The following is a 12500-nucleotide window of genomic DNA, read 5'->3' as shown; positions in this document are numbered from 1 at the left end:
AGATACACGTATTAAGGGATATGGTTTAGGATGCGACATGATAACGATATTTACATGTGACACACCATTGTTTTATTGTATTTTACAATAAGACCATGATAAAACCTCTACTCAGAATGTTTGGATTGATTGTGACAATAAATTGCGAGAAAGGTGATAGCAAACCTGATCAGTGTACAACATTTTAATCTTTATTTAACTCTTTCTTCTCGAATTACAAATCTTAAGTTAACGGTTGCTTTCAGGTTAGCAACATAATGAACCATAGCCTCTACCACGCTTCGTGGATCGGTAGAATCATTATCCTCACCACTCACATCGTGGTGAGGAAACGTACTCTTCTGGCCGGTTAACTCCCCCAGCGTACTATAGACTCTATTTGTCCAATTTCTACAATTAGACCACCAAACCACGGAGCCTGGTAGAGGCTAACTGAACCAGGTCATGATAAACTAAACATCTCATCATCATCATCCACTGTGTTCTGCCTCTACAGTCTAAACAACTAATTATCATTATTGTCTAATGAACTATACATGTAATAATCATCATTGTCCATTTTTAAACTTCCTATCAGTCTGTCAGAGCTACGAAAATGAACACGATTTCAAACCAAACCGTATTTTTCTCAGCTTTTGTTGTTAAGCTTGTTTGTTTTTAATTGACATAAGGAGACTCCTATGTCCGGTGAATGACACCAATACACGTACACACAGTACTTCTCAAAATCTAGTCCGGCTATGTTCCTCTATCACTTTTGTTTCTCTTCTACAGAGTACATAATCGGTCCATGTGTTGGTTGTGGTTGACAGCGTCTGTACATGCAGTCCAGGTCATACTAGATCAATGTACAAATTATTGCACAAATTATTGCACAGTTATTAGTCTTTCTCTTCATAGGAACCACCCAGAGTTATGCATTTCTCCCATCGTTTGATGCAGCTCTGGACACCGTTTTTGTAGAACACCCCAGGTTGGTCCTCCAACAGATGCCTCATCAGTGGCAGAAGAGGAACGACCAGAGATATGAATCATTACACATGCAAAATTTCATTTAGATCAGACAACTGGAAGTGGGTAAGAGTTATTACTTATTGAACGCCCCTCGTACATGCTGCATGACATCGGACACAAGTAGTACTTGCTCTTTCACCTGCACGGCTTCTTATTTACCTGTATAAAGATAGGATCTCTTCTCTACCCCTATACCCCACGCATGAGGGTCATCTTTCCTACGTGCTTGTCTAAAGTCATTTTTCTAAGCTACAGAGTAGTGACACACATGACCCTTGTACCTCAGTAGGGTTGCTCTGCCGTGTGGGTTTTAATGTCTGGATAAATTACACCATTGAGCTGTCCTGTACCCACACTCCCCACACATGTAGGCTTTCTGCCCAGTGTGTTTTGCTGCAACATGTTTGTCTAAATTGTTTTTAATGCAGTAGGAAAGTCACACTGGTCACACTTGTACTAGTACGGTTTTTTTCCTGTATGAGTTCTCATATGTTGGGATAAGTCAGACTTTTGCACTGTCCTGTACTCACACTCTCCACACATGTAGGGTTTGTCACCCGTGTGTTTTGCTTTATGATAAACTAAAGCGTTTCTCCATTCAGTAGAATAGTCACACTGGTCACACTTGTAGGGTTTCTCTCCTGTGTGTGTTCTCATATGTTGGGATAAGTTAGACTTGAAAGCTGTCCTGTACCCACACTCCCCACACATGTAGGGTTTATCACCAGTGTGTTTTGACGCTATATGGTAGTCAAGGTTGGTTTTCTGTGCAGCATAATAGTCGCACTGGTCACACTTAAAGGTTCCTTTTCCTGTATGGCGTCTCATATGTTGGGATAAGTTAGACCTTTGAGCTGCTCTGTACCCACACTCCCCACACATGTAGGGTTTGTCCCCGGTGTGTGTTGCTTGATGAGTAACCAAATTTATCTTTTGTGCTGCAGAAAAGTCACACTGGTCACACTTGAAGGGTTTCTCTCCAGTATGAGTTAGTAAATGGTTGTACAAATGTGCTTTCTTTGCTGCAAAATAGTCGCACTGATCACACTTATAGGGTTTTTTTCCAGTATGTTTTGCCGCTATATGGTAGTCAAGGTTGGCTTTCTGTACAGCAGAATAGTCGCACTGGACACACTTGAAGGTTCCTTTTCCTGTATGGCGTCTCATATGTTGGGATAAGCTAGACCTTTGAGTTGTTCTGAACCCACACTCCCCACATATGTAGGGTTTCTCGCCAGTGTGTTTTGCTGCTGTATGGATGTTCAAAGTGCGTTTCTGTGCAGCAGAATAGTCACACTGATCACATTTGAATGGTTTCTCACCGGTATGAGTTAGTAAATGGTTGCCCAAATTTGATTTCTGTGCTGCAGAATAGTCACACTGGTCACACTTGTATGGTCTTTCACCTGTATGTGTTCTCATATGTCGGAATAAGTGAGAACTTTCAGCCGTCTTGTACCCACACTCCCCACACATGTAGGGTTTCTCAACAGTGTGTTTGTCTTCTGTATGGATTTTCATATGTTTGGAAAATTCAGGTCTTTTAGCCGTTCCGTACCCGCACACGTTACACATGTAGGGTTTAACCCTAATGTTACTCACGTTGACGTCTTGTGCTTCCACGTGGTCTACATCGTTGCTTGTTTTGCTGTCACAGTCGACCTGACAAACCCCGGTGGGAGACCCATCATAGCAGTTCTGCTCTACTCCGGTGGGAGACACATGTTCTGCTGTTGCCATGTCTAACTTTACGAGAAAACGAAGAAATCATAATAAACGTAAATAGGTTGATCATACAATCGAAATTTCATAGAAATACAAATTCATGTTGTGTTCTTTGTTAGGCTTTACAGCAGTGTAGTAATATACCACAGAATGTTGGCATGTGTGAGCATTGAATTTAATTATTACGTTACATGATTACATTAGCTGAAATAACTATAACAAAATATGATGATTCGGATACTGGACTGGATGTGCCCCGCAGAACATTTACCTGAATAGTAATTGCATTTGCAAGATCAACACAAATAGACTCTTGTACAACTACAAGCGATGCCAATACTAGTAAGCAATGTCAGGAATTCTAAAGGCGCGGTCACATAGTTGGTGCGATCGTCCTACGATCGCTAACTTGGGCCATTTTTAGGACAGCCATGCGTGTGTCCTACAATGTTCAGCTGTCCTGCTGCACAAAACGCTCTCTTGGATCCATGTCGGTGGTTGGCTCTGTCACTGTCTGTTTAAAAATCCTATTATCAAAATCAGACGACGATCGAACGATCTAGCCTCCTTTGCAGTCTTCGGATAATGTTTTTTTTTTTTGGGGGGGGGGTCGTTGCCTCGCTATTTTCAACATCGGCTATGTTGTTCTCTTGTGCCGGGAAATGAGTTTGCCGAGGAAGGGAGTTTGCAGTGGAAGCGAGTCTTCGCCCCGGGCTCGCCAACATTGAAAATCGCGCCCCATTCCTAAAGCCCCCTTTACAAGTCAAGAATTTAGCTCGGCCAAGTTGTCAGCGAGCTCTAAATTACGAGGAGGTATGACCATGATGCCGACGAAGAAACTCTGCCATTTGCCATTTGCATCAGGGTCATGTCTCCTCGTTATTTAGAGCTCGCTAACAAATCGGCCGAGCTAAATTCTTGATTTGTAAAGGGGCCTTTACACTGCAAAGGAGGCTACGAACAACCTACATGCATGTGACCGCGCCCTAAACATAAGAGCGAGTTACTAGCGAACAATACATACATGTAAAACAGGACATTGCGTTGTGTACTAGGCTACGTTTCAGTCTTCGAACGGGGCTATTTTTTGGGGGGAGGGGGGGGGGCGTTTGTTTCCGATTTTCAACGTTAAAGCTATGTCCTCTTACAGTAGAGCAGAGTGCCGGGAAATGGAGTTTGTCGAGGAAGGGAGTTTGCTGTGGAAGGGAGTTTCCTGTGGAAGGGAGTTTGGCCCCAGTTCCCCTTCCACAGAAAACTCCCCTTCCCTGCACAAAAGAACCAACGCCCCCCCCCCCCCCGAAAAAACAACCAAACAACCCAGCCCCGTTCGAAGACTGCAACGAAGGCTATCTTACTATAACAATATACACTTACTCAGTCTTTCTGGTAACCGGCTCACAGGTTGAGATCTAGGAATCTTCTCAGGCGGTACACAGCCAAATGACAGCCACTCCCGCCCTCGCTACAGACTGTTCTAGCTTACAGAAGACACAGCCTTTTATATCTCAATAATCAGCCACGAATATTCTTTTGTTATTGATAAACACATCTTGCGACTTTTAGCACTCAAGTACGAGTCCGGCTTTGGGGCCAGTGGCGCCTTTGTGTTGGCCGACGCATACTGATTGGTCATTATACCAGGTAAGTGCTAACAGGATACAGAGACTAAAACAACAAAGGCATAGATACATCAAGGAGGTAACCTCCTTGGATATACATACAAGGTTTAGATCAAAGACAGACCAAAGACACAGCTAAATTACACATGAACCACAATCAGGGGAGAAACACCACTATTACACATCTGTGAAGACTTATTCATATGTTGCAGAGTATTTGTTTAGCGGGGTCTGAGAAGTTGCACAACAAGAGAGGTGAATTGGGCCAGAATTCAGAATGCTTGGACGAGGCGGAGTAAACTACAAAGTTTGTCATATTTTGGTATAAAACAATGTCTTCTGTGTTTCTTACTAATGGCTAAGTTTTTTTTCGTACGTAATGCTTGGCAAGCTTTGTTCAAATTCTTTTCTTTGCTTCGAATAATTTGTGTAACGGTTGGGTCCAAGGACTGCTAAACTGATGTGCCACACTGTAACAGGCAGGGGGTGTTCATTCCTCGGCTTGTGGTGCAAGAAGTCGTATTACCCTCCAAGTAGATTACAGGTGAAAGCTATGGAACTGAGTTTAGCTAAGGGCACAACCCGCCGTACGTGCAAATACGTGCTGTCTACGTGCCATAACGTGGGCAATCTTTTGGGATCCGCAGGTGGTAAGTACCGCTTCCGTACGAACTCGTAGGGAATCCGACGAATTTTGGAGCACGCAGGCACGCCGTAGAACTTTACGTGCAGGCAAAACTTTGTGTGCCGTGCGTTGACGTACTCCCTCCCTGCTCTTGCCAGTCGTTCCCTAGGTTTCAGAAATACGTGGCGGGCGTGGCCTTCCAAAAAAAAGCGTACGGACAAACTGCACGTACGGCGGGTTGTGCCCTTAGCTTTAGTTATTACACACTTGTACAAATCAATTGTATCGCTTTTAGTTTTTTGTCGAACCGAATGTTAGTTTCAATGCTAACAAATGCAGATTACGAGGTCTGCAGCAACATTGCTGTCAGCAAACTTCAAATAAAGGTAAACAGATACATGTATTAATACCCCCTTTCCACTGGGACGGCGCTCTCACGGCGCTCTCTCTGCGACCTCAAATTTGGAAGAGCGCGGTGAGAGCGCGGTGGGATCGCCAAGGTCACCATGGGAGCGCGCAGAGAGCGCGGTTGGAGCGCTATGGTCGCCATGGTCGCCATCACCTCCGCGACTGTTTTGAACCTGACCTGCTCAAAACAGTCGCCGTGAGAGCGCCGTGGACGGCGATCCAGCGCAGAGAGAGCGCCAAGAGAGCGCCGTGAGTGCCAACAGAGCGCACAGCGAGCGCGATAGGTCTCAACAGTGGTTTAGGCTACCAATTTAGCTAGGACGGCGCTCTCTCTGCGCTCTCAACTGCGGTTTGTGTAGAAGTATATTTGACACAGACAGAAGCCGGAGAAATGTCCAAAATGTACCGGTGATGTACACTAAAACAAACTGAGATGGAATAACCAAGGTTGAAAAAACAACAGATTTTTATCATTTCTTAACTTATTTTGAATTTCAACATGACAATGTTTTCTTGTTCTTTATTTTTAGAAGTCGTATTTTCAATAAATCGAAGTGTTTTAGTGTTGTATGGTTTACACTAATAAAATTTACACGTGGCATGATAAAGAAATTTTTGGTGAACAAGCTTCATGAGAGATCTAAGAAAAAGCAGCAAGACAAACGTATATATTTCAGCCTGAGTGACTGTACGGTGACCAAAATTGGATTTGTTTACAGCCTTGATTTTATACTTTGAATGCTATGTAAGACGTAAAAGGATGACTTCAAAGATACCAAAATACACTATACTCCAGAAGATTCGTTCTTAATCTCTGAAATTCGTTGAGTAATCTTTCGAACCTTTTGTAGCTCATAAAAAGATGCTGACATTGGAGTTTTTCGTCGCGGTGAGAGCGCGCTGGGGTCGCAGGAGAGATTCCACTAGAGCAGCTTTTTCTGCCATCGCGGCGCTCTCACCGCGCTCTGGCCAAGGACCTTCTTGCTCTGGCCAATTTTCCATCGCAGCGAGAGCATGGTGAGAGCGCCGTCAAATGGCCCCTATACGCCTAAGGGGTATAGTTTAGGATGCGACATAATAACGATATTTATATGTGGCACACAATCATTGTTTTTTCGCATTTTAGAATACTTAGAATAGTTTGGATGAATGTGACATTAAAATGGTGAGAAAATTGACAACAAAACTGATCAGTGTAAAATATCTAAAATTTTGTTTCATATTTGTATAAGGACTTAGATATTTGAACCTCGAAACAAAGTTTTCTTAATTTTCAACTGCAAGATTATCACAATTGTCATCTTTGATTTGGAATTTACTTACATTTAGTCTCAAAAAGTGGTGTTCAATAGTGATTTAGTTGGTTTATGTACAGCCACAGCCCACAGGTACAGGTACACAGATGTTTAGGTCCGGACCTGTACCTAAACAATTTCAAAAGTAAGATACGGGTACTTATTTAGGTACGTAGCCCTATTGTGGCAAGATATGAAAGATGTGCTGCAAGACACCGGATACATGTACATGGTCTTTCACCTGCATGACTTCTTATATATAAACATAAGTTGATCTATTCTTTACCGCTACACCCCAAACATGAGTGTTATTTTTCCTGCTGGTCTAGAGTCATCGTTCTAACTTAGATTAAGTTAAGATCCAAGCTTCAGAGTAGTGACACACATGGCCCTTGTACCTCTGTAGGTTTGTTCTGCCGTGTGGGTCCTCATATGTCGGGATAAATTACTAGTAGACTTTTTGAAATGTCCTGTAAGAAACACTCCCCACACATGTAGAGTTTCTCACGACTGTGTTTATGCTGCAACATGTTTGTCTTAATTGCTTTTCACTGCAGTCACACTGGTCACACTTGTACTAGTACGGTTTTTCTCTTTTATGGGTTCTCATATGTTTGGATAAGTCAGCCTTTTGAGCCGCCCTGTACCCACACTCCCCACACATGAAGGGTTTCTCACCGGTGTGTTTTCTGCGATGCTGGTCCAAATTTTGTTTCTGTGCTGCAGAATAGTCACACTGGTCACACTTGTAGGGTTTTTCCCCAGTATGGGTTCTCAGATGTACGGATAACGTAGACTTTTCAACTGTTCGGTACCCACACTCCCCACACATGTAGGGTTTCTCACCACCATGTTTTGTTGCTATATGGTAGTTAATGTGGGATTTTTGTATTGCAGAAAAATCGCACTGGTCACACTTGTAGGGTTTCTCACCGGTGTGTTTTGCTAGATGTTTGTCCAAAGTATATTTATCTGCAGCAGAATAGTCACACAGGTCGCACTTGAAGGGTTTTTCTCCTGTATGGGTTTTGATATGTCGTGATAAATGAGACTTCTTAGCTGTCCTGTACCCGCACTCTTCACAAATGTAGGGTTTTGCAACACTGTTATGAACCACATTCCTTCCCATATTGCCTTTGCTCTCCTGTACCAGTGAGGTTGACGAGGGTGTGACCTGTTTTTCTACTGTGTGCGTTCTCATATGTTGGGATAAGTCATGTATGCTACCCGTCCTAAACCCACACTCCCCACACATGTAGGGTTTGTCTCGAGTGTGAGTTGCTAGATGATGGTTCAAATTGGATTTCGAAACTGTAGAAAAGTCACACAGGTCACACTTGCAGGGGTTTTCTATTGAATGGTTTGTCATATGTTGGGAAAAGTCAGACTTCCGAGCTGTCCTGTACCCACACTCACCGCATATGTAGGGTTTTTCACCACTGTGTGCGGCTGCTACATGCTTGTCCAAAGTACCTTTCTGTGCTGCAGAATAGTCGCAGTGGTCACACTTGTAGGGTTTTTCTCCTGTATGGGTTCTCATATGTAGGGACAAAGCAGACCTTTGAGCAGCTCTGTACCCGCACTCACCACACATGTAGGGTTTGTCTCCGGTATGTGTTGCTTGATGAGTAACCAAATTGATTCTTTGTGCTGCAGAATAGTCACACTGGTCACACTTATAGGGTTTTTCCCCAGTATGGGTTCTCATATGTACGGATAACGTAGACTTTTCAACTGTTCGGTACCCACACTCCCCACACATGTAGGGTTTATAACCACCGTGTTTTGTTGCTATGTGGTTGTCAAGGCGGTATTTCCGTATTGCGGAATAGTCGCACTGGTCACACTTGTAGGGTTTTTCTCCAGTATGGGTTCTCATATGCCGGGATAACTTAGACCATTGAACTGCCCTGAACCCACACTCCCCACACTTGTAGGGTTTTTCTCCTGTATGGGTTCTCATGTGTCGGGATAAGTTAGACCTATCAGCTGCCCTGTACCCGCATTCCCCACACATGAAGGGTTTCTCACCAGCGTTTTTTAAGTTGACTTTCTGTGCTACCGTCTGGTGTTCAGCATCGCTTGATTTGCTGTCATAGGCAATTTGAGAAACCTCGGCGGGAGACCCATCATAGCAGTTCTGCTCTACTCCAGTGTGAGACCCGTGTCCTGCTGTCGCCATGTCTGACCTAATGTGTAAATAAAGGAATTATTTTTAAAGTCATCATGATATTGAAAATAGATTGTTATAGTTACTTGATCTGACAACTATTGCGTAACAACTCATCTCAATTTCGTCGCGTCTTGGAGAAAAGAAATGTTGCTTTTTCAATTTTTGCTAATTTTCTTAGCTTGACTTATTTCTCGTAAATGCTTGTGCTGCCCCTACAATCACTCAGACCGTTACTCTCGCTACGAAACTTCCTTATATCAAATATGATCAATTCTAACCCCAAACAGAGGGAAATTGTTGTAATCAGCGTTGAAATGTCAGGATTGAGTTGGCATATGGTACAGAATGTTTCGTAGGAAGCTTGCAGAGTGATAACGTAACGGTTATGTCGATGAAGGTTGGACATCCAGGTAATAAGATATGCCGAAAAGAAGCAGTTACTCAAGCAACTTCCAAAATCATCTCCATTTGCTTGAGTAATTGCTTTCTGGCACATGAAAACGGTTTTATTTTAGAGTTTAGGTACCGCCTGTTTAGACAACTAAAGGGTATGAAAGTGGGTGTAAAGCACAGATGATATTGTGGCACACTCTACACTACACGAAAACTCGAATATCCGGGCGTTTTTGGGACTGCATATGTTCCGTGAAACCTGGTATATCCGGGCATGTGCGGTCATATCCTGATATGACAAGAGCGGGTACTGCATATTACCGCTTACGCCCGCATATCCGGTAATAAGACATGTATCGGAATATGCGGCCCCTGCTCACGCCTCGTGTCTTGTGTAATGCCAAACAAGAGACCATCTCGTGTGTGAATTGAGAGACATGCTTTGTCATAAGAATGTGTTTGAGCAAGATTGGTACTGTCCAAGCAGAGGTTGAGTCGCGTAGATATAGTAGTAAGAGGAACGCCGGTGTATTTTTTCTGACTACCACTATATCTACGCGACTCAACCTCTGCTTGGAGAGTACAAGCCTTGGTACAGGAAATTCGCTTTACATAAAAGTACTCTCCAAGCGGATGTGTATTGACTTGTCAGGCATTTTCAGTCAACAAAACCCACAAACGCCCGATTTAAATGAATGCATTGTTTTACAAGAACAGAGAAAGGCGTACCCACGCTTGTCGCGTACCATCGTTCTCTTCAATGTATTGTTGCCTAGAACCATCTGATATAACCTCCTTGCTAGAACGAACACAAAATAATTTTCAGCGCGTCCTATACCAGCGTTTGGTATTATTACATACTTAAGCTTCGGTAGGGTCTATCGTTTTACGTTTTTAGCTTACCAACTAATCTTACTTTTGAAACAAAAGAAAACATGGCTTACCCACGCTCAATTATATCGTATTTTGTTGCCTAAATTGAACTACACGAAATGGACATTCTAACACGTTTGACGAAAACATTTTCCACCATTCTATGGGAGGTAGTTTGTCATCTTACGCCCTTTAAGCTTATCAACTAAACGGCTGCTTCAGTCTATAGACCAATGTTGTGCTTTTGAAACAAAACAGAAAATGGCGTATATATACCCACGCTCGCATTTGAACCCTTGATTTGTTTTTATCCTTGTTGATATGGCTTGTTGCAAAAACAATATGCTTGTTACCAGACTGATCTATGAAATCATTAACAATTACAGCAACACATTTTTGCTGTAATTGTTAATTAATAATGGTATTGTTTGTCTGTCAACTGGCCATGTGACAAAAAGCTGAATTTAGCTACAGTGAACCTTCCGACCTATTGTGTCTGTATGCAAATACTCATCAGATCTAGCCAATTGTATTCCACAAAGCATGTTAGTGTTTGATAATAAGGACCAATCAAAGCACATGTCAACATTTTCAAATCTTACAGTTGGCATTTCAGAGCTAGACTTCTTTCTGTGAGGTTGTGTTTTTACGCAGCGGATCCCGATAGCTGGATATTTGCATGCACGGCAGACAACGTCTGTGAACGCCGAGGGCTTTGGATTGATACCACCTCAAGACTCAACAACACCTTGCCGTGTGGAATTTAAACTGCCTACGCTGAAGGATTGGATTCTGCTTGGACAAGTTGGAGTAACAACTGTAATAGCTAGTAGCCAGTCTCGGGGCAGGCTCTGTAGCTGTGGGCTACGGTGGGGTACGACCGACATGCCCGGTTATGGTTTTGCGGGGTTTGAGACTACGTCACACGTCGCCGTGTTGGGCTGGCTTAAAAGTTGCTGCCGGGTGCGGTGGTTGGCTCGGGTGATATCTGCTCCGGGCCCGTGGACAGTGGAGGCTGCCCGCCCGTGTCACGATGGCTCAATGGTTACCACAAATCTTCACGTCCACGTTTAGAAATTTTGCCGCGATATATGCTCCTGTCTAACAAAAGTCTGCGCAGAAGACAGGTTGACAACAGAATGTATGATAGCGGGAATGCAGAACTTCACGAGACGTAAAATGAGCTTCTTTTCCCAGCACATATGGAGGAGCCATATGGATAGTCTACTTGAAAAAAAAATAACGAAAATTCATTCACCATTTAGAAAGAATAAAGGCAAAATAAACACACTACAGGGAGGGGGGGGGGGGGTCCTAGGTGGGAACGGGGTAGTAAAATGAAGCTGCTTTCAATGACAAAGGGTATAATGAAGCTGCTCTGGTGGGGCCTGGGTGAGATAATTAGGTGATAATTAGGTGCTAACAGGGGTGCATGTCCCGAATAGGCAGGCATATGCAGGAAATTATAATATATTCCCACTCACGTTGCCTCAGTGGAGAGTTAAGGACTGGGGTGAGAAGACCGAGGCATCGTGGAATCCGAGATTCCATGCTTACCCGTAAAATACTTAGGGGGTGGGTGGGTGGGGGGGCTAAAAATTTGACTGCACTTCTTTCCCGTGCTCCCCCCATCTACTAATGTCCTCTTCAGCAGAAAAGGTGAAGAATTGCTCCGAAACTTGATATCATGTGTTGCGCTCTGTTGTTCAGATATAACACAGAAAAGACACCTACACTTGAACAGAACTTTATTGCCCGACAATTGTACATGATATGGCAACTATTATTACACAAAGTACCAAATGACTGACACTCGGTTTTATTCCGACTGCTGTACCACATGAGAAAGAGCCATACACTCTTTGTGTCTGGCGGTAGGCTGTTCCAGACATTGGGCCCACGGTAGGCTATTGATCTTCTGAAGGTCTCTCGCTTAGGCTTTGGGACAACCAGTTGACTACTTGCTTTGGTTGTTCGTGTACTCTGGTCCCTGCAGTACACAAACATCTAGCGCATGTAGGGTGGTAGTTGCATATAACTTCGGAGCTTTGGATAATCCACACAGATCGGAGATATCCCTCTGGTGAAAAACGGCTACACTAGAAACCTACATTGCCTCTGACCGTGTACTGTAGCTAGACTAGTCTACTCTTGCTAGGCTGTGTCCCTCCCGTCCGGCTCATGATTCACTTGTGAATAGAGGGGGAGTTATATCACATGTCATAAACTCACGCGAGTGGAGATCTCGCGAGAGTTCATTCCATTGTGATATCATTGGGAATCATAATATATTCCCACTCACGTTGCCTCAGTGGAGAGTTAAGGACTGGGGTGAGAAGACCTCGGCACCCGCTTCTCCCGAGTGCCATTATCCC

The 12500-nt window shown here is 43.6% G+C and overlaps 1 protein-coding gene across 1 annotated transcript in view; it reads right to left on the bottom strand.

The window, feature by feature from the left end:
* Window positions 1-7174: 7174 nt before the first annotated feature.
* The window catches only part of LOC118403762 (zinc finger protein 845-like), a 10912-nt gene continuing 5586 nt past the window's right edge, over window positions 7175-12500 (bottom strand). Inside the window, exon 2 of the mRNA XM_035802561.1 lies at window positions 7175-8875. Coding sequence (XP_035658454.1) covers window positions 7264-8868 — 1605 coding nt within the window. The 5' untranslated portion in view covers window positions 8869-8875 and the 3' untranslated portion in view covers window positions 7175-7263. The remainder of the gene's footprint in view (window positions 8876-12500) is intronic.

The sequence above is a fragment of the Branchiostoma floridae genome, chromosome 16 (assembly GCF_000003815.2).
Source record: "Branchiostoma floridae strain S238N-H82 chromosome 16, Bfl_VNyyK, whole genome shotgun sequence".
In the NCBI taxonomy this organism is placed as follows: domain Eukaryota; kingdom Metazoa; phylum Chordata; class Leptocardii; order Amphioxiformes; family Branchiostomatidae; genus Branchiostoma; species Branchiostoma floridae.
Note: the sequence above shows the minus strand (reverse complement) of the source record. Positions and strands in the feature narration are given on the sequence as shown.